This window comes from Malaya genurostris, chromosome 2, assembly GCF_030247185.1.
Source record: "Malaya genurostris strain Urasoe2022 chromosome 2, Malgen_1.1, whole genome shotgun sequence".
In the NCBI taxonomy this organism is placed as follows: domain Eukaryota; kingdom Metazoa; phylum Arthropoda; class Insecta; order Diptera; family Culicidae; genus Malaya; species Malaya genurostris.
The window spans coordinates 78,171,671-78,194,337 of NC_080571.1; the positions used below are offsets into that span (position 1 = coordinate 78,171,671).

The 22,667-nt window shown below is 37.1% G+C and overlaps 1 protein-coding gene across 9 annotated transcripts in view; it reads right to left on the minus strand.

The window, feature by feature from the left end:
• Positions 1–22,311, minus strand: part of LOC131427772 (tropomyosin-2) — a 134,567-nt gene extending 112,256 nt beyond the window's left edge. For 3 of the 9 annotated variants that reach the window (XM_058591269.1, XM_058591261.1, XM_058591270.1), the window contains exons 1-2: positions 22,157–22,310; positions 4,190–4,533 (exon numbers count right to left, since the gene is read on the minus strand). In XM_058591269.1, coding sequence (XP_058447252.1) covers positions 4,190–4,429 — 240 coding nt within the window. In that variant the 5' untranslated portion in view covers positions 4,430–4,533; positions 22,157–22,310. Of the gene's footprint in view, positions 1–4,189; positions 4,534–4,656; positions 4,776–21,978; positions 22,134–22,156 lie in introns of those variants that run through there. The other 6 variants (XM_058591265.1, XM_058591264.1, XM_058591271.1 and 3 more) reach the window with 4 other exon arrangements.
• Positions 22,312–22,667: the final 356 nt, after the last annotated feature.

Genomic DNA, 22,667 nt, shown 5'->3' on the forward strand with positions numbered 1-22,667 from the left:
AGTAACTTTTCGCGGAATGTTTGATTGATATTTATGGAGAAATCGTAAGATGAAATATCAAATTCGAAGAAGTGAGGTTGGGTACTGTTTTCATATCTGGGAAATTCTTTGTTTTTATGGTTGGATTTTGAGATTAATTAATAAATTATGATCAAAAGTTGTTTTACTCGTCTATTTACTCATGTTTTATCATCTAAATCAAATCTGTATGTGAACTGAAAATTTAAGATTCCATCAGAAATTTTCAAGTGTATAGGACAATTTTAAATCATATGTTTGATGACAACACGTGAATAATCATTATTATTACCCTTATTTGTAAGGTTTTGTTATCTGCATTCGTTCAAACTCAAGTATATGGAAAAATTCGTCAAAAATTTTTCTAAATCCATGGGATATGTCACAACAATCACCATAACGCCATCTCGCGGTGATAACGCTTATCGGATTGTTCAATTGCAATTAAATCGTAAATCAGCTGTTTTTCAAATAAGGACGAATCTTACAAAAGTAAACAAATCGAGGTTGTCTCTCCTACCAATAAATGCTTCAAAATCCTAAAATTTTGTCTAAAAATTCGTATTCTACAAAAATCTCAATCTTAGTAATACAAAGAACTATAAAAACGAAACTGTCATTCCATTTGTTTATGCAAGTTTCGCCCTCCGTGTTCCATGCCATCAAACAGGGCGATACTTCAATTGCTAGTAAGGAAGGGCGAAAATATTTATTTTAGATGATTTCCGAACCTTGTATTACTGGAAATAGTAAAAGAGACAATGAAACTACTCGCAGATTTGTCTTAGTAGCGAAAACCAGCCAATTTCATGAAAAATGCGCAAGGGCGTATCTTTATAATTCACACAGGAAGTATAAAAGTAAACAAATCGAAAAAGTGCGAAACTCTTTTTATGTTGATTTATTCAGTGGATATAGAAGGAAAGTGGTAACATTTGCGTGCCTTTTGAAGATAAACTAACAATTCATCGACTAATCATAAATTGATCTGAGAATATACGATAATTTCTAAACACGATTAGAAACCAAAGTCGAAACATTCATCGATGATTTTCTCCATTTGCTGTCAATGTTAGATTCGCCGTTCTTTGAAAAACAACTGAAATGTTATTTTTACTTTTGAGATCCGAAAAACTATATTTTTCCTGAACGATTAGTAATTGTATTTATAATTTCCTATCAACTGTCAAAGAACTAACGGATATTTCACTACCATGATCTGTGTACTGTAATCTGTAAACTGTTCACTAATCATGTAACAGGTTTACTAATGCTTAGTAAATGTATTACTAATAGTGAGATATTTTAGTAAACTAAAATGTCAAACAGGATTACTTCCCGAAAGTCAGGAACGCGGCGTGTTTAATTTCTAGTTGGTTTGTGTGAACATGAAAATATTAGTATTCATAATCACTGATGGCAATCAGCATTTTCCATCAAATATACAGGGTAAATTTTTTGCTGGTATTTTTTTTTTGCAACACTGTTTGTGACAGATCACGCGTGAATCGTGTCTTACGTCATTGCCAAACTTGTTCAGCTTAGTCTATAATGTAATCATGAATCGTTGTTTGGTCTATAATTTAATAATCAATGAGCGCTGGCCAGGTTGGAGGAAGATCCCACTTTGATCGAAAAATTGTATTCAACGATGAAGCTAATTTCGGGTTGAATGGATACATCAACAAGCAAAATTACCATATCTGGAGTGAAGATTAGCCAGAAGCTATCCCACAAAAGGCACTGTTTCATGTTGATTATAGGCCGGTGGCATTATTCGTGAAATACCGGCCGATATGTAGGAGAGAGTGTGCCAAAATTGGATCCTGCGTATGGGCTATCTAAAGTGGAGCCGCGATGAACATTTGCATGAAATCATCTTCGAACATTATATTATATTGATCGTTCTATCGAAGTTTCAACATTTTCATAATTTTTTATTTTTTTTATCAAATCCTATCACTTAAAAAATTACCCTTTATGAACACATATCGTAATGTATTTGAATTGGAACGCCGGCGATAATCGCAGCAAAATATATGTCACTATTTTAATACAATTCATTATTAGACATCCCGCGTCCTAAATTAATTGGAAAACAACATGGTGTGATTCTTGTTTATTAAGCGTGTATTTTCATTCCAGGGGTTTTTAGTTAATTCTACCGAAACTCTGTGGCGTGTGACATTTTTTGCCGAAAGTCAGTACAATTATGACAGATTGAAGTTCAGTGCAACTCTACCGATCATTCGGTAAATGAACTGTTTGAAAGCCAACATTTTACCGACATCCGTAAAAAAATGATGTGTAATACCACAGATAACAGATATACAGGATCGAACAAAATTTTTCAAAATCCTGTGCAAATTTCTAATTTGCTATTCGTTGGAAACACTACTCGTCCCGGGTAGGCGGCTCAATGCATATTGCGCTGGTCTTACAAACCAGTTGTCGTATGTTCGAGCCCCGACCTGGAAAAATTCGTAGTGTCAGTAGAATCGTGGCACCAGCCATGCAATGGTTCTGTACACTCTGAATCGGCTGCGAAGTCTGTTGAAACAGAAGGTCAAATTCCGCTACAGGAATGTAATACCAAGGCTTTTATTTTGGAAACACTACTACGACCTACTCGACTATTCGCCGCGATCTTTCAAAACGTTCCACTACGTCCCGGAACGTTAACAAAATTGTCCTGCCTGTTATATTAATATTCGAACTACAACAATTTTAACACTTATCACACGATTTCACTGTGATGTTAAAGACAACTTTATTTCAATAACGCATAAATCACATAATAAAACAAAAAGAATTGTGCCTATTTCTCCTCTTCCAGCAAAACAAAAATCTAGCGTGAAGCGAATGTTGCACCAAAAATTGTGGCTCATGTGAAAGCGACATCCAAATCGTGGTGGAATCTCGTGTCGATCGTGGTGACATCTGCAAGTTTTCGCCACGCTGATACACACAGTTCATATGTGAGCCTGTATATCTGTTATCTGTGGTTTGGCATCAAGCGAAAACGACATAAGAAAGCGGTAAGATCTGTTGTTTAACTGCTTAACGGACGAAAAGAAGGCTGCTCGTTCAGTTTGCTGAACGGTTTGTTATTACAACGTAAACATTTCAAAAGCGTCTAAAAGAAATTGACAGATTCTGTTTATTTACTTTCTCATTTGACTATATCTGTGTTATTATACAAAAATTTGTTACATATCTGATATTGATAGAAAAATGGAAATCGCTTTTATTGTGCACGAATATTTTGCGAGTAAACGTGAAAATTAAGGAGTTATTCGCCCTTATTCTGAATAACGACGTATTGGTTTTCCGATCGAATATGGTTCGGTCGAATCCTAGCTACCTTTGATTTTGCTAGCGTTATTAGGAATACGAATGAAATACGATCGAAAAAACAACACGTCGTTATTCAGAACAAGGGTGATTAGTAGAACAGAAAGTAGAAAAAGATAAAGTTTCATTGGTACTTTGATCAAGCCCAACAGGAAAACATAGTGGAAAAGAACTGACGTAGCGTCTAGCAGAAGATATTTCGCGAAAAAATTACCGCAAAGACTGGACTCAAACCCGTATCCTGTCGTATTACAAATTAGTTATTGGTTTATTATTTTTTTCTGTAAATTCAAAGTAATAATGATGCCTTCTCTACAAATCAAAAAGAACATATGTAGTTGTTACTCTGTCCTTAGTACAAGTATTCTATAGTTACGTAGCCTGTTTATAAAAAAAGTGATGTGGTACTTCCGAAATCTATTCGTGAAATTAGTCTAATAGGGTAAAACATCCCGAAACCTCCCACTTAAAAAGGTTCAGCATGGTAATCTGTCAATCAAAATTGTTGAGCGGGAAAATTGGTTCGCGTTTCTATCATCTGTTTCAAAAACGACAAACGAAAGTCTCGAATTTGGATCTATAATATTTTGATTTGGAAGACCCTATTTGCGGGTTGAAAATGTTTTATGTTGATTTAAAACAACTTTTTTTTAGGTCGATGTAACTAATCGCATTGATGATTTAAACATTCGGATTTTTTTTTTGCGTGTACACTCTGGTCCAACAGCGTCGCGAAGATAATAATCCATCTGTCAGTGATTCGATTTCTTTCTGTCAATCTTTCGATCTCGCAAAAAAACACTAGGCGTTTACTTACGTTCTGCAGATTCTTCTCCTTCTCCTCCAGCTTGACGTTGACAGCCATCAGTGCCTCCTGCGTCTGATCGAGGTCATTCTCAATGGCCTGGATCTTCTTTTGCAGCTGGCGGGCCTCTTCTTCGGCCTTTTCCGCGCGCAGATTTGCATCGCGGGCCTGCTGTTCGCAGAGAAGGGCGCGATCCAACGCGTTATCCTTCTCCAGCTTCATCGCCTGCATCTTCTTCTTAATCGCATCCATGGTGGGTGGATTTTTGTGTGACTCACTTCACTACACTAAAACAAAACGACTGAATCGGACCCGAAACCTAGCAACACACTGGAAACCGCGTGACCGCACGTGACCTGTTTGTTTTTGACGAAAAGAGAAAAAAAAGGATATCAATGATTAGTTTTTGTTTGTTTTAATTGATGATAAATTTCCTAACACAAATTTTAGTGAAAAAGTGAACTACCCGGAACTCGTACCAATTGTAGAAATACGTTTCGTCGAATGGAGACCACCTAACAGTAGCGGATCACTTTACAGAAACTAAGAACACTGTCGCGATCGAACGCGAATTATTTACTCGCCAACACTGCGAAAAATTGAGATGTTGCCAAGCACTTCCCTTCACGTGAACTAAATGCTCACTGAATCTGACCGTACCACCTGGTCAACCCATGCCAGATTAAAAGTCAAACAATAAAATGTAAAGACCCTCGCAACAACGGGGCTTGGAACGCGCGCGCGAAGAACCAACCACAACGAGAGTCGTCGCCGACTGGCCGTATGCAGTGCAGACGACCTTGACGGTTACCCATTTTTGGTCATCGTCGAGAACATGAATTTCAATTTGATTACCTTATTATGTCAGAGTTTACCGAAGACGGGAGTATGGTGTTATTGTCTGTACCGTCAATTGCAAGTACCTGAAGCTGGGTAACTTCGTCCTGAATTGAGTAAAAACCTGGTAGAAAGACTCTCTTTCTATCTATATATCTTTCAGAATTCAGCTTCAGAATCTTCAGAAGCGTTCAACTTGTTGATGTGGCTTTGTTTGACCCAAGTAAAAACTCAAAACAAACCCATAAAACTTGACTTTTTTTTGTCGAGTCACTTGAGAACGGCTCCGGCGGTTATCGTTTTACTGTGCATTGACCGAAAATGCATGGTTCAGCAGAAAAAAAATACTTCCAACTGTCACCAAAGCGTTCGCCTCATTTGCATTCAATAGGTGTGGCTTCGTGCGCTCAATTTTACCCGTTTATGTTTCTACAAATGTTTTGCTTCTAGAATTCAACTCTCGTGCTCATATTATATTCTACAGCACCTACTGCCACAACGGTTCTTCTCATGCAAACTCGACGGACATACGAAGGACGAGAGGGTCTTCGCGATACGCTCCAAATAAGGAGTAGTATTTTTTTTTTCTTGCTTCGCTGTGTCAAAGTTGATACATCATCTTCTGGCCACATGAGCAGCAGCCCGAAACATACATCTTCCTTCCGTCGAGGCCATACCGACAGACGATCGGATCGGACTGGACCGGACCGGACCGGCTGTTGTTAAGTGGTCGACGGCAGTGTCATGTTGTGTGCAAATCGTATGAGTTACTGATCAATTCAGACGGGATCGTGACAAAATGATAAATCCCTCTCAGTTCGCATCGGCAGACGTGATTGAACGTTGCGCGGCAAGAAGGCGCACTTTTTACATGACTAATCTGGGCCAGACGATGGACGCCGAATCTTGGAAGTTCATAATACGATGGTGTAAATTCGGTTATACGCTTGACGCTTGACCGGTTTATGCGTTATTATTTGCTACCGACATCTACATCGGTGAAGAACCAAGGTCGTCCGGTGAATTTAAGGGCCTGCGTAAATAATAAGCCGGAAAATATTGATTTTAAGTCAACAGCACCTGACGGCGTGATGAACCACTGGAGCAAAAGTTTTGCAACGTTGAAAAAAGAGCCTCTTTGTAACCATTTTGGCGGTCGGTTAACGAGTATGGCAGTTATTACGTCGTAGCATCCGGAATCCGGCACTGAAAAGGCTTAAGTGGTAACGAAGGCTTACCTCCCAATATGGCATCCCCGGGTCAGCCAGCAAGAGCCAGTAAACCTTGATCTTGATTAATTCAATTTGTGGTTTATTATTCTTCGCTTACGTGAAGTAGAGCCACGGGAAGGATGTCATGTTCGAGTAGCATTCCAAAAATGTTTGAAAGTGAAAGACATAAGCACAGCAATGGCGGATCTGCATACCGTGGTCGGTTGAAGGCATGCGAAACGGGTTTCGGTTATTTGTGGAAAAATACAGAATAAAGATTTTGCAGCGTATGTGCCATCGGAGAGCCATTTTATCTGCGTTTGTGTTAAGTTTCCTCGAACTGTGAACGACAAACACAATGACTCATATTTTTAACCTAATGAGAGATACAATGAACATGTATGTAATAACTAACAGCTTTTTGTTAACAGGACTAGAAGAATATTATTGACCTATTTTAGTGTCGTGTAAAGCTACCGAAATCAGAAACTTCGTTTGCGTAGTTTTAACGAAATTTTGCTGAACTTTGCCGAGCTGGAATTTCAGCAAACACATCCAGCAAAAACTGTTAGCTGACGTTTCATCAACTTACAACAGTTAAAATTTTAAGGAAAAATCAGTGAATAATTACCTTCTCTGCTGAACATTTCGGAGAACCAATGCAGAAGTTAATGACAACATTTTACTAAATTTTCAGTTATACAAATGCTTATTGTTGCATTTTCTGCAAACAATGTTTTATTGAATTAGTTACAGCAAGTCTTTTGCTGTAACAAAAAACGAAAATTTCGTGTGTGACGTAACTTTTGTCGGAATTCGACAAGGCGTTTGTCAACTATGTCACTTGTCAATTTTGTCATATTTACTTTTAAAAATACTTAAATAGTTGTTCGATAATACGCTGTGATGAAAAGTCTACATTTTTCACGATACATCATCATGAACTAAGACGGAACACGTTCTTTTTAATACGTACAGCTTTCATTGCAATAAATAAAATAAATCTCTAGATCTGTGGCTATTGTTATTCTCAAGACTTTTTATGTGGGGACCTTAAAAAAATATCGAAAATATCACAGTGACGCATTTTTAAGCTGATCATATTTTTCAATTCGTAAATGAGTTTGGTCAACAACTAACCAGACCCACAAATCAGAATAATGTTGATACCAATCTTGATGATATCGCCCCTGTTTTTGCGCCATCAACCATATGGAGGATAGAATTTTCAGCATCCAGCAACTTAAAAAACCATAATTTCAAAAAAAGGGCTCAATATCAGTTTTGAACATTTCGTCACCTTTTTTAAGTCGTTATTTATTTTACTGTTTAAAAATCTTTCATCACTCATCACCTTGTAATTCAGGAACCTTTTCTCGTCAATACTGTTCATACCATAGCAGTTACAACGGTAGAATGCGAGAGGATTTTCGCAGATGAACTTAGTAATGACATCTACTACAATAAAGTATCATCGCTATTGGATTTCAAGATCAATGGACCAATCTTTCACCCTATGGAATATGTGGACTCATGGTTAATTAAAAATCATTCTTCTTCCATGGACCCAAACAGTAAAGTTCATAATAGTTCGATTTATGAGCAAAATTTGATTAAAAGTTGGAAGCTGCTTTAAAATTTGTTCCATATATTGTAATCAAAAGTTTTTATATCATAACAATATAACCTGAATAAAACTTCAGTTATTATATTTCACTAAAATTTTGTGTTTTTAAACAATTAAAAAAGGAATGATTTCAATATTTTCTCATTAAAACATTATCGAGGGGGTATAAAAAATTGTGCACGAGCGTGCTCCTCAGAGAGAAATGACGAAAAAGCCCTGGTTATTTTTATAATTCACTGCTTGTTTCCAGGTGTGCAGCAGTGTTGGCAAATGTTTATCATATGCCCACTTGCATATGCCTGACAGATTTCCCCACGGACGGCTGGCAGCGTCTGCCAGATGGTTTTGCTGGAATGTTGGCAGAAATCCGGTAAGAGTCTGGCAACAATGCAACAACCGTTTCCGGCAGAGAACTGACAAGACTGACAGAACCGTTTTGGATCGGCTCTTCATATTTAGCGACTTCGGTTTAATTTTTTCATTAGAAGTTCAAATGAAGAGCAATAACATAGCTTTTGCACTACCAAACATGATATGCAAAGCTTCATCTCTCAATATACCAGTATTTTCGTTTTCTTTACCTGGTCTCAAGACTCGTTCTCATTTTTGGATGTACATGCGAGATTGACGAATATCAAATGAAATCGAACAGAAAAAAAGAAAAAAAGAGCAATCTTGCAAGACGTCATGTGGCGACAGAATATTGCCTGCAAAATTTTGACAGTTGCCGCAATCTTGCCAGGTTTCTGCCAGCTGTCAGAATTTCTCACAAGACCGTCAACAAGGAGTATTATTTGGGCGTTATGAGACGTTTGCGTGAAGCAATTCGCCGAAAAAGACCAGGTTTGTGGGCAAACAACTCGTGGATCTTGCATTACGATACGGTGCGTGATGCCATCGTTATCCGTGAAAATTTGGTTAGAAACGAAACGAATACCATGCATCCACCGAATACACCTGATTTGGCTCCCTGTGACTTTTTTCTATTCGGTCGACTCAAGAAACCGCTCCATGGAACGCTATAAAAATATAGCTATAAGAAATTAATAAAAGCTACATCCTGATTACGGTCAACAACCAATGTCACAGCTATTCATGTACTTCTAGTCGCTTTCACTGAGCAAAGGTTTGCTGACAGTATCGGTGATTACTGACATTTCTCGGTGAATTTTTCAAAAGGCCGTGAGAGCAAGTGACAGCTTCCATTTGTCTACTTTCTCTTTTCTTGATTATAAAGCAAGATCCACGTTTATCACTTAGCTCTTTGTATACAAAATGATACCCGAAACCTTCGACTTAGTAATTATAGTAATTTCACACATTTCCAATATCGTTCTCGACTGTGCAAATCTCGACATTTTTGCAGTGACTCAGTATTAAAATGTAAGTGTGTGAGGCCTTTTTGTTCATTTCCAACGAATGCTGGAATTCTAAGAAGAATTGGTTATTTACTACACACCTAAAAAAAATCGTGTAAATTTACGTCTTCTGAGACCGACATAACTCAATTTTACAGTAAATATAACCTATATTTAATTCATTCTGACATACTTTTTAGTGCTGAAACAAGTAAATTTACCCATTTGCTTGAAATACGGGCGTATATTTATATCATTCTTGTAAAATTCAGTCGTTTCACGGATTACGTTCTATGAATTGTGTCATATGTAGATTTGCGTCACCTGTAAATTTCATTTTTTTTTCGCTGTGTAGTTCTGCATATCCGAAAAAATTGAAGATTTAAAATCATATATTCAGTTATACAATATTTTTATTTAAAAAATAAACTGAAAATCAGCAAAAAAAAAAGGTGCAAAATCGGGAAAGAATAAGAAGGAAATGAATTGACAATTCAGTCCGCATAAATTGTTGAAATTCGCTGGAAATGAACAAAAAGTCCTACACAGATAAAAATATTTTGTGAATTTACATCTAATTTCATGCACATATTTGCAGCAGGTATTTAAACATAAAGTTAATTCACAATACTGTAGATTTCAATATACACTAAGGTCTCTTTTTACACGTTTTTTTTTCGCACGGTTTTTTTATACACGGCTTTTTTTACACGGATTCCGGAATTAACACGGTTTTTATTTACACGGTTTTCGCAATTAACACGGTTTCTGATGAGAGTTTAAAAAGAACTGTCATTTGTTTTTTTGAGAAAAATTTTAAATAGGGAACAGGTTGTCTGTAAGAAAACGATTATGAGAGTTAATTTTAAGTTTGAAAGTTAACTAAAATTATTCATTCAACCATTCACGGGAGTATTGACTGTCGTTCCATAAAATGAATAATCAGTTTTCAGATCTTGAACCCCTGTCGTAAATTACACGACAACGTCTCTTCCGCTCAGTTGTGGTGTATGATGTCAGCATCGTCATTGATATCATCGAGAATTTCGGAGCGTTGAAGAACTTTACTTCAACTCTTCATCATATCGAGCAATACAGTATTTCATACCCATTTGAATGATATAGCTCTAGTAGTATTATGATTTACGCCGATGAAATGAGTTGCTTCAGCATGACACATAGTTAACGCTCGTATCCGTACTGTATTTTACAGTAATGTACTGTATTTTCGACTCAAATACTGTGTACTGTTTTTTACCCTCAAATCTACTGTATTTTAATTCATACTGTATTTTTACACTGTATTTTTCACACTCAAATTTAATACAGAATTTTAAATCTTCAACGCATTGAATTTCGATCTGTGGCAGTACAAGAGCAGTAACAACACGTAGCGAATGTTAATGAGAACACAACAACCACACACACAAATTTTTTCATTAATAATTCTTGTTCAGAGCGCGTCACAACAATCAAGCGAAACTTTGATGATTAAAAAAAAGAAAAATGTCTCAACCAAAAAGAAAATATGGTCTAAATCAAAATCATTATCGAAAGCATCCGCTTCTCAAAAAATGTTATTACTTTCGCACATTTTTCAGTTTTTGGCGAATTTTAAAATTTTTAATTGAGTTTATGAATTTGCTTTGAACGATTTGTTTAGTCTTCTTAAGACGTAGAGCCGTATTGAGTAAGTTTTACATGATATGCGAATACAACTGTGTGATGAAAACCGCGAAAAAGCTACCGCATAGACTGTACTCGAACCCGAAAAAGTTCCTATCCTCCTAAATCGTTTTTCCACCTGCCCTGCATGTGAAACATACAAAAAAAACGGACTAATTGAGGGCTGAAACACCTTGCGGAGGGATTATTATTGAGAAATGACTACAAATGAACGCCATAGGGCCCGAGCACAGCTGAACATGCTCGGTTCTTATGTTCAGTTAGGCTGTTTGTATGTGTGTCTCACATGCAGGATAATTTAATATGCAAAACGATTTACCCGTATTTGGCTTGCTACGGGTTCGAGTCCAATTTCTGCGGTGGCTTTTTCGCGGTTTTCATTACATAGTTGTATTCGTTTTTTTAATCTGTTTTCCTCGTAAGATGCTGATCAAATTTATTTGCTTTTGTTTTTTATTCACTATTTTTAGAAAAATGCGTACTGTAAAATGTACTGTATTTTCAAAGTCGATGTACTGTATTTCCTTGATTTTTACGCCAAATGTACTGTTTTTCCTTTAAATAATATACGAGCGTTACACATAGTAATACCTTTTATAATTTGTTTTATGTCCATCTCTATGAATTCTTCCCCTTTAATTCTGTCTCTGCGTGCATAGATCTTCATCCAATACCCATGTCTTTTCCTCAGTTTAGTTGAAAATGACTGTTAAGATCGTTAGTGTTTACTACACATCGCACCTTCGGAATTGGAAAGAACTGATTCTCAAGCTTGATTTGTAGTGAAAGTGTTTATTGGTGGTGTTACTAGCACTTTAGTCGAACGATCTAATTTGAAAGTATTATCGTTTTTTTTTTTGAAAACTGAATGCATTATACAGTAGACATGAGCCATTTAGATTATTTTGCTTGTCGTACAACGCGTTTTCTAAGTATTCTAATTTTAATTTATCATCCAATGTGTTTTATTAAGTATGACTGGACCCTTCTCGTAACCTCTGGCTGTTTTTTAGATTTCCGTTTATATTGTGAATCAACAGTTACATTTTCACAGTTATGTGCACCTTGTATAAATTGGGGAGTACAAATAAACTTTTTTTCCCCTTCAAATTATCAAAAGTTACATTTTATCCAAAATAAAACAAACAAAAAATCAAATCTACGGTTTTTGCAATTATTACGTCAAATTTTCCACGGTTTTTTTTTTGCACGGTTTCCGCAATTAACACGGTTTTCTTTTACACGGATTTTTTTAACACGGTACGTAACCCCCGTGTAAAAAGAGACCTTAGTGTAATTTAATCGCAAACTAAGCGTTAAATGAAAGTTCCGGTTATATTCATTGAAAATTCAATGCAATCCGATTTAGTTTTGCATCGAAGAATGTTTTCAATCAAAATTTCGATTCAGCTCATGTCTATTCCATGTTACTGTTGATTTACATGTCGTGTAAATTTCATTATTTCTTTCTGTGTATACGTTAGTTAGCATCATCCATTCCTCTAGCTGGAGTAAAATCAAATGGCGTAAGTCGCCTAATTTTTACACTAACACAATCATAAAATGAGCGAAAGCTCAATGACATTTATAATGTCACTGTCAATTGGGTTGGTCGAGCACCCCAGTCAGGCGAAAATTTTAGCGCTGAATCGATCGAGTACTGAAAAATAGAGCAGTCGAGGGCGATTGGTAGCGAAATATCATTCGGAATCGGTTGTTGCATTATTTCAGAATTTATTTTGAATTCCACCAGACACAAAAAGACAGTTTCTTTTTCTGGATGTGTGGGAAAAAGCTCACATTTTATTCTCAAGTCACTACGATGTAAAACCACAGAGAACAGACATCCAATTAGAGATTTCAATTTGTGTAAGAAATTTAACGGTTATTTTAAAAAGCAATCGCCAAGTAGCAATTCTCCTGTAGAGGTGCTTCGAGCAGCCCAGTAATTCCTTTAAATCAAGTTGCTCATAATATCATTAACAATAAGTATGATATCCTGATAAGACACGCTTCATGATTTCCATAATTTCTTAATCATGGTACCGGCAATGGATTTCTATCCGTGTAGGAAAACTAAAATTAGATAAATCATCATAGTAACATTTTGCTTTATTCCAAAACTGAGTCCCGTTCAGTGCAAATTTCTTTGATGTGAAATTAAAATATTAGTAATGTATCAAAGATAAACACAAGATGGAGTGGTCTACGATTTCTCATGTATCATTTAAATAGGACTCCTCGATGAGCTCCGTTCACTGTCAGGTTCAATTTTTTGAAGCAAAACAACAAGCGTCTGATCGCTACAAGCGTCGTAACTATGACAATGTTTGTTTATGTTTGAAAAATATCAAGTTACAGTATGAACGGTATTAAGCTATTTGACTACATATTCAGTAATTCTTAAAATAAGAATGTAAAAACTATTTAGAATTATAGCTAAGAATTTTTTTTAGTTGGTAATCGTCTCATCCCACGAAGCATTAAATACCATTGAAGTCAGGAATCATTATGTGCTGAATGTAAACATATGTTCTAATCCTAATCCTTTCTAATTTGTATTGTTTTCATGGGATTTTACCGGTGCTAGTCGACGCTCATTAACGAAGGGTCAATAAAATTACATTATTACTGAGTCTACTGGTTCACGATAACTGACATTTTTCAATGGATCGTAGGAGACATTGTAATCTTGAGTTTATCTTCGGATGTATTACGGATATTTCACGTAACAGTACCAAAATTTATTGTTTAATAGAACAAAAATTAAACGAAAATAGAATTTGAAATGTCTTTTTCTCAATATGCCAACTTTCCGTATGTAACTAATATCCGAGTATGGAAGAAACAGTTCAGTTCCGGCGAGATGTGTACGTTTTTATCTGCGATTATCGACTATCGAAAAAGATGTCATGACAAATCGAAAATTATAACCGACATTGCTACGTGAACTTTCTCATTCGAAATCTACCGTGTAAAATTGCTAAGCCCTTGAAATTATCCTCGATTGCAACCTTCTCGAAGAGCACAGTAGCCTGCAAACAAAATCCCAATATGACCTTTCACTACTCATTCCTACTCGGCCTTTCATGAAGGCACTTGCAATCAAGTACTTTATTACCCCTTTTTTTGTTTTGTTCTGGTTTCGATAGCCTGCAATTTATCCCCTCGATAATTTGTCTGCAATGCGGCACGGCGCCTTCGAGTCCACCCGTCAAGGACCGAAACTGGTCCACAAAAATGTAGCCCGAAGACCGTGCGTCATCTCGGCTACTCCAGATAACTGCGGGCCAAAAGTGTCGTCGGAACAGCTCAAGGTCTGCCAAGCCAACCTATTTCTCAGCCCGTTCGGCCATGAGCAATTGTCACGTTTCGTCAGAGTGTTTGTTGTTCCAACAAATTGTACTCGCCGACAGATTATGCCCCCTGTCGGCTGTCACCGACAGTGATCGAAAATGTCGCACCAAAGCGAGCGAAACTGGTTCACCGAGGCAAGGCGCCACAGCGAAATGAGCATTCATAAGTCACACCGATTGGCGGATTGGACCGGCCGGGTTGAAAAACAAAACCCCGAACAGGTGAACTTGCGGTGAGAACTAGGTGCACAAGTGCACCCCGATTTATCCATATAAGGCAGATGCAAGTTCACATTAAGACATTCCAAAACCGGTACTTATACGGGCAATAACTAATAAATGTGCCGTACCGACCGCAGCAGCCTCGAATCTCGATCCCTCGGATCGGATTTAGTCAACGTTTGCTAGATCGACGGCCAACGGCCCAGACCTGAACCGAGTCGTCGTCGGATCGAAGTTGACTTGATCAAGTTGCTACTGTTTGAAATATGAAGGATTGAAAGTCCTTGAACAGATTAATGACCTTCGCAAAACGACGGATAACATCGATTTTTCGGGAAAATAATAGCGAAAAATAGTATTTTAAACTATTTCAAACACTGCATAGTAAACAAGGAGAAACTGCAAAGATATCCAGCGCTACCTAGCAGCGTACCATAACTCTTGACACTGACTTTGATGGCACGGGCCAGGCTCGCCGTGGGGCTGCGGTTAGACGGCTACCGGTTCTGGTTGTCGTTGTCATTGTTGCTTTCCTTCGCAAATCGCACGACTATGAGTAAGTCAGCAAAGCATGTTTTGATTTTAATGGGTGACCACGAGCTGTACGTTGTTTGATGGAATTTGCATAAAATTTGCGCTTCGTAAATACCATGATGAATGTTCTTGTAAACTACTTATCCGAGCATAGCTGGCAGTAAACTGACAATGGAAATGATTTTTTTTCCAGTGTTGTTGTTTGGCGTAGAGTTTTGTTTATGTAATACCACCTGGAGCTAGGTTTGTATGGGATGTTCATTGTTGCACTGAACTACTGTCTCTCAAGGCATTTTTATTTGCGGTTAGCACTTGTTTTACAGTAGTTCAAAGAATACTGGTTTTGTGAGATGTACAAGTCGTAATAATAGAGCGAGATTCCTCAATTCAAGACGAGTAAGTTAGACAAACTGTGATTTGGTATGCATCATATCAAGTCTAATGTCACAGATAACAGATGTACAGGCTCGAACAAAACTTTTCAAAAACCCCTGGAGCTGACTACTGCTACCTACTCGACTAATCGCCTGAACTGAAAATCGATCAGCTGATTTTGAAGTTCCGATTTTGATCTCATCAAGATGGCGTCGTGACAGGGGGCCGGAATAAAACGAAAATAAACTTGTGATTTTATCCAATAGCAAAACAAATATTTGAAGTCAAACACGGGAACAGGTCCTAAGTACAAATGAGAGTTTCTCTTTGTTTACTTTCTCTTTCGATTATTACGGCCCTATCGGTAATTCCTCTATCCAACCTTTTACATATAATAACGACTGAACCCATCGACTTTTGATCTGTAGTTCAGAAATTGTTGAAAAATACAAGATTAGGCCGTTATAATTGAAAGAGTATGTAAACAAAGAGAATCTGTCATTTGCACTTGGGACCTTTTCTAATGTTCATCGAGATTTAGCGTGAAGTGAATGTTGCACCCGAAATAGTGTCTCATGTGAAAGCAGTTCCCAAAATAGTGTCGATCGCGGTGACATTTGCAATTATTCACCAAGCTGATTGAGCAAATTTCACACACAGTTCATATGCGAGCCTGTATATCTATTTCCTGTGCTAATATCAATATATTAAACAATAATTTGAAATGATGGGTACTTTTTTGTGGGTCCCTAAGATGACTTTTTGTGTGTCCTTACTTGATAGGATAGGTCCCTAAGATCCCCCCTTTTATGAATCTTTAGGCCGTTATCAGCTTCTATTTTTGATAAGCGAGTGTTAAAAATAAGAATTCTTGGAACTATATTTAAACACAGACCTAATTTTTTATTTTACTTTTAGTGATCAGTCTCCTCTAAACTATTGGTTCTGTCAGAAAATGTACGATTTACATTCACAGTTCGTCTGACAATCCCTTGATTAATTTTATTTACTCAACCTTAGAAATAATGAGGTTTTAATAATATAATACACTTTGGCAAACTCCTTGCAAGATAGTCTTTTTTATCAGTGTGAAAAAAGAAATAGGTATATGAATAAAGCAAAAATTTATATTAATATACAAACATTTTCCCACGCGAAAAACTGTTTTCCCAACTGAGACATCATGAAGATGTGGAAAGAACACATTACAAAAGCATCCGCTTGGAGAAAGTGTTGTACATGTGTGCTTTGCGCAATCGGTTAGATTCTCTTCTGATCTGATCCCAGTAGTAACGTATTGCATGGAAGTATTTACTCATTTTTCCAGTTGTTATACTATTTTTGTTCCTATCATATGTCAGGTAAAGATATTTTATGAATTCTAGGTTTTGAAGTTTAAGTACACTTTATCTCAGCAAAATCTTACAAAACTGTTCTTCAAAAAAAAATGCGTAGGTTCCCTCTTTACGGGGTAATCTAAAAAATGAATGCTCTTCACAATATAATTTTTTGACAGACTACGTTTAATATATTGAACATCGATTCTAAAGATATTAGTTTCAATTTAATTCCAATAACTTGAAAATATTTCATTACTATTTCGTCACTAATGTCACGAAATAGTAACAGACACAGAACCCAGTATTTTGGTGTGCTATTCCTATTAACAAATATTTCGTCATATTTTGTCAATTTTCAGAATATTTACAATTTTGAAAATTCTAAGAGTATCTGTCAGACCTGGCTAAAAGAGTCTTATTGTATAGTAAAAAAATATAGTCAAATCTCGATGCAAACACTACGAATTATAACTAGAATTGCTCTGTATCGCACCATGTATTGTCTTTAATAAAATCGAAATAGTATAGAATCGATAACAAAATTCATTCAGTTCTGAAAAAAGACTCAATGTTCAATACATTCAAGGCTTCACAAGGTGAATTTGGAAAGTAAGGGTCGTTCGCTTATATGTGTATCAAAATCGACAAGTAGTTAAATATTTTAACTTGTGCAAATCTGTACATGTGCAACTCGTACAGCTACTTCAGGTGTTGTTTTGATTCAGTAGTCATTCTCCTATCTGCACGTACAGCAAAATAATAATCGTTAGGACCTCCTGTAATACGTGAAGGAAAGATTGGTTGTAGTGATCTCGACAAAAAAAACCGAGTAAATTCTCGTGACGAAAATCAGAGATCCAGTATGCAAACCGATTACATTGTTTCATTGGCGAAATAAAAACTTCATCGGTTGACTCTGACGGATGAGTTTTCTGATCTTGTACACACCACAATCTACACACCGTGGAAAACTAATTCAATTCAACCAAGAGATAAAAAGGTGTGTTGCGGTTGTTAATAGGAATAGAAAGCTGTAGACTTCGAAATGAGCGGAAATCTCGCAGCTTGCAATATTACACAATTCCTGCTCTAAATAAGCCTTTGATACTCGCTGTAATTCTGTACAGGCTTAAAGAATGATCGTTGAAGGTAGAAAATTCGAGTAGTCAGTAAGTTGGAAAAAATTCTGCGCTTTTTTTGACGTGAATACGTTTTACGTCTTCATTCATTCTAGCCGCGTAGTTGCCTCGTTCAGTTCAGACCAGAATCCAATTTTAGAGTTCAGTTCTGAAATTCGATTTCAGAATCCAAGACCAATTTTTTTCAGAATCCATATCTAAAATTCCACATCCAGTCCAAAATCCAGGACCAGAATCGAGTTCCAGAGTTCGAAAACTTGATTCTAAGCCTGGATTTTGGAACCGAAATGTGGAACTGACATCAAGATCTTGATCTATTTGATCTAGATTATAGAACTCAGTTTCTATGCTAAATTCTGGACCCGAATTTGAGAACTAAATCATGGACCGGAATTCTGTAACTAAAAATCATTAATGAGGTGTGAACAAGAATCATGGTCTCCAAATCAATTCCAAAATTCAGGTTCATATTACAGGTTCAGTTCAACAGAATTCAGTTCTAGAACACATTTTCAGAGTTCGTTTCCCGAGTTCAGGTTTAGGATTCAGTTCCAAAATCCTGAATCAAAATTAAGTTTCTAATTTCAGCTCTAGAATTCAGTTCTAGCACTCGGCTCCAAAATTCGTTTCCAGCATTCCAGGTCCACAACACAGATTATTAAACATCAATGAAACTAAGTCATCTATTTCATTTGTATTCACGTCATACGGCTATGTCTCTGACATTATCCATACGCTTTTTGTTTTCGATTAAAAAGGTTTTAACTGACCCTTCAACCCTGGTTGAGAATCGAACCCAGACGGGCTGCATAATACGGCATTAGTATGTGCTTATTGGTTGCCTGTGTACTTCAGAAGACTATTAGAACACGGTTGCTTACAACCGTCTGGACATGTAGAAAGAATGCCGGAAAATATGAAATACTCCGTGATCCCGGTAAGCAAGTGACAGTTTGCTTGTTACTTTTTTTTCTATCAATTACTAAGCCGTTCATACGCTTCTTTATATGAAACGATACCTGAAACCTTTAACTTCGGTCAGTACTGGAAACTTAATAAAAATTTTCATAATCTCACCATTAATCGAATGAGAAAGTAAACAAAGAAAAACGGTGACTTTAGCCACAAGAATCTTGAATGTGAATCATAAAGAGGGTAAAGATTCACCTCATTCAAATCCTTATGAAATTTATTCGAAAATATTGAGAAGATTATACACACTAAACTTCGCTTGGTAATTTTTTTTCCATCTTTTTACGAGTTCAGAACAGCCGAACTACCGAACCTTGTTATTCTACTGATATATAAGCACAAATTATCATATGTTGACAGCAGGTTCTTAAGGTACCGCTGTGATGAAATGTTATTTTTACTGAAATCTACAAAGGTTTGAACAGCTGGGATCGGTAATGTAATTTAGGTGTGTACTGAATTCCCCTGTTAGACATAAGATCTCTCATATGCTATTGAATCTATAGAGCGCACGTATACAAATAACATTAACGATAGATATAATGCATAATAAAAAGTGATAACCATTAAAATGAAGGTTTGTTATTATATTACTTCTATGAAATTGCGATTCCAGCAACTACACGACATATCTCATGATTTTCACTGTTCATTTTGCCTGAGTGTAAGATTTTAGAATTCCGTTGTTTTTCAAGGAATGGCAAATCTTACAAAAGTAAACAAATCGAGTCTCTGTCTACTACGACTAAATGCTTCAAAATCCTACTATTTTGCCTAAAAATTCGGATTCTACAAAAATCTCAATCTTTGTAATACAAAGAACAAAAGACGAAACTGTCATTCCATTTGTTTACGTAAGTTTCACCCTTCGTGTTCCATGCAGCGTTGCCAGATTGCCAGATTTGTCTGGCAAATGCCAGATTTTTCTCGTTTCGCCAGACACTTAAACTAATCAGATCTTTTGCCTGATTTTCCAAATTTTCTTGGATTTTGTCAGATCTCGCTAGATCTTTACGGTTTTGGCCTCTATAGGATAGGTAAGGAGACCTTTTTTTCTTTTTTTTTGCTCACTGAAAATACAGCCCGGCAAAAATTTCCTCGTATATAGTAGACCCAGATAAATCCAGATAAATTTTTGAGTTTTGACAGATTTTTGAAAAAATAACCTGGCAACTCTGGTCCATGCCAACAAACAGGGCGATTCTTCAATTGCTAGTTAGAAAGTGCGAAACTATTTATTTTTGTAATTTTAAATGGTTTCCGAACTTTTTACTACTGGAAATAGTAAATGAGACCGAAGATTTGTCTTAGTCGCGGAAACCAGTCACGGAAAATGCACGCGAAAGCGTAACTTCACAATTCACACAGGGAGCATAGAAGTAAAATAGAAAAAGGGTGAAACTCTTTTCATGTTATTGCATACCTTTTGAAGATAAACCCACAGTTCATCGATTTATCAAAAATTGACATGAGAATATACGATAATTTCTAAATAGGAATTGAAACCAAAGTCAAAACGTTCATCGATGTTTTTCTCCATTTGCTGTCAATGTTAGATTCGGCCTTCAGCTCAACTGTATCAATATGGGTAAAATAGTCGATGGAAATATCTCCTGATATGGTTACTCTTTTTTCATCTTTAAAGGAATTTGGAAAAATTTCGATTCCATCCGGAAGTATGGTTGCTTTGTTTGGAATAGAGTAAGCACTCGTTTGTATTCGGCGTTTGCATTGCAATATGTCACCTCCAAAAGTTTTTGAAGTTTGAAAATTTTAGTAAAATTACTTCAACGAATTTTCTATCAATCTAGCTAAATAATTGTTTCTACACTACTTCAGCAATGGTTTTAGATTATATTAATCCCGTTACATTTATATTATCTATATTAAGAATAGATCGATACATAGAGAAAACTTATAATTTCTGCATTTTCTGAGCGTACTTCTATGTTTCATTCTAGTTTGAAAAAAACGGAACTATTTCTATTCGAGTTCAGAGTCAGAAGTGGCAGTCGGTGTGCAAGAGAGAAAAAAATGTCCTACTCTGGTGTACCATGCGTGAAAATTTCTCAATGTAACCCTACTTGTGCAATCTAGTGTCCGGTGGTTCGCTGTTTGCTTGGATTGACTTTCGAGCAGTGGCCACCACAGCACCATCCGATTCCATTCTATCAATCCAACAATAGAAATGCGTAGGACGAGAGTTTTCCACGGCGCAAACGCAATGCGACTACTTCCTAATACGAATACGATTTCGTGCGATCGGAGAAAAATGTCTAAAAATAGATCTTCCACCAAAGTAACACAGTCAACAGGTATTATTTTGGCATGCGAAGAACTATACCGTTTTCTATGTAGGAAACCAATGAGACAGTCACGCATGGTCCTTCGCAACGAACATGTCTGAAATGATGCAAGCGATCCGATTGCATCGGCATTGCCCACGGTGATCCTGAGAAAGACAAACAGTTGCTTTCAATTTCATAATTCAGACACCCACTGAGAAAAACGGATTAAACAATCGCACACAAAGCCCGTAAAGCAAACATGGGCTGCGAGCTAAATATAGCTCGGCAATTTTCGCTTCAAACCGCTTCAGTGTGAAAAATTCTGACCAGACACTTTTTGTACATTCCGAGCACGAACCGACCGAAGATCTGTACAGAGCGTGTGAAGCAAGTATTTAAAAATAGGTCTATAAATTCCTGCTCGATCGAAACACTCGATACAAACGGATATGTGATGCAAACGACGTGAAATAAAAATACTTTGCAATCTGACGGCATTTCCATTTCGTGTGTCAACGACCAATAACTGAAGCTATGATTCATGGAAGTCGTCGATATTTGGCATAACTTAGTCACTTCGATAAATCGGTGGTCACCAAACAACCGGCCTAGGAAATTTTATTTGTGTATGTACTACAATTGATCCCATTCCAGTAGGGGAGTCTTTCGATTTTTCTCGAATCCTCAATGGAAGAGCGTGTCAAGCCTTATCAGTTGATTGTTTTTGTGGTGTCCTTCCAGCGACAAATTTTCGCTGATTTGACTGACACACATTCACTCTCGTGTCCTCAATCACTTTTTCACAGAAAATTTCAGTCCATCCGCGCTATTCACTAAACAACAAAGGAAATCTCACTTATTCAAGTTCGGTTTGTCTTTACACTCTACGTAATTATCACAGATATCTCCCAATTATCCCGAAAAAAACTAGTAATTATTAAATCCTATTCCCATCCAGTAACGAATTAAAACCCTACAACAAAACCTCGCACTTCTCGATTCTAGAAAATCTACGAGCAGCGCGGTTTACTTACACTTGAATCCGCGAGTTTAACAGTTTAAAGGCGAACTGAAAAACGTTCGCAAGCGTTTTTTGATAGCGGCGCACTGTTTTGCGCGAACCGGGACCGCATGCACCAATACCAGCCAGCGAGCGTGCGTGTCCTGACGTTGCACAGTGAAAGCGGCGCGAGCACACCAACACCGGTACGGCTGACTTGGGGGGTCAACTTGTGCTAGTGCCGGTAGACCCGAGCACGCCCCACCACCATAGAGCATAGCGGCCCGAGCGGTTTGGGTCGAATCCCCACCACGGTTTTTCCGAGCCGAGGAAAATTCCCACCACTCGTATTCCGAAACCAATTACCTTTCGGCGCTAGACAGTGGAGCGTTTGGTGCGGCTTGATCCTATATGGAGGCGCCACGCGATGGTGAATAATGTTCGTGAAATGCACGAACGCCAACAACAATGCTAGTCAGTGCGATCGCGAGTCGCTGTCTTCCTGACAAGAGCTTCGTTGGTGTGGATAATGACGTCATCGATCT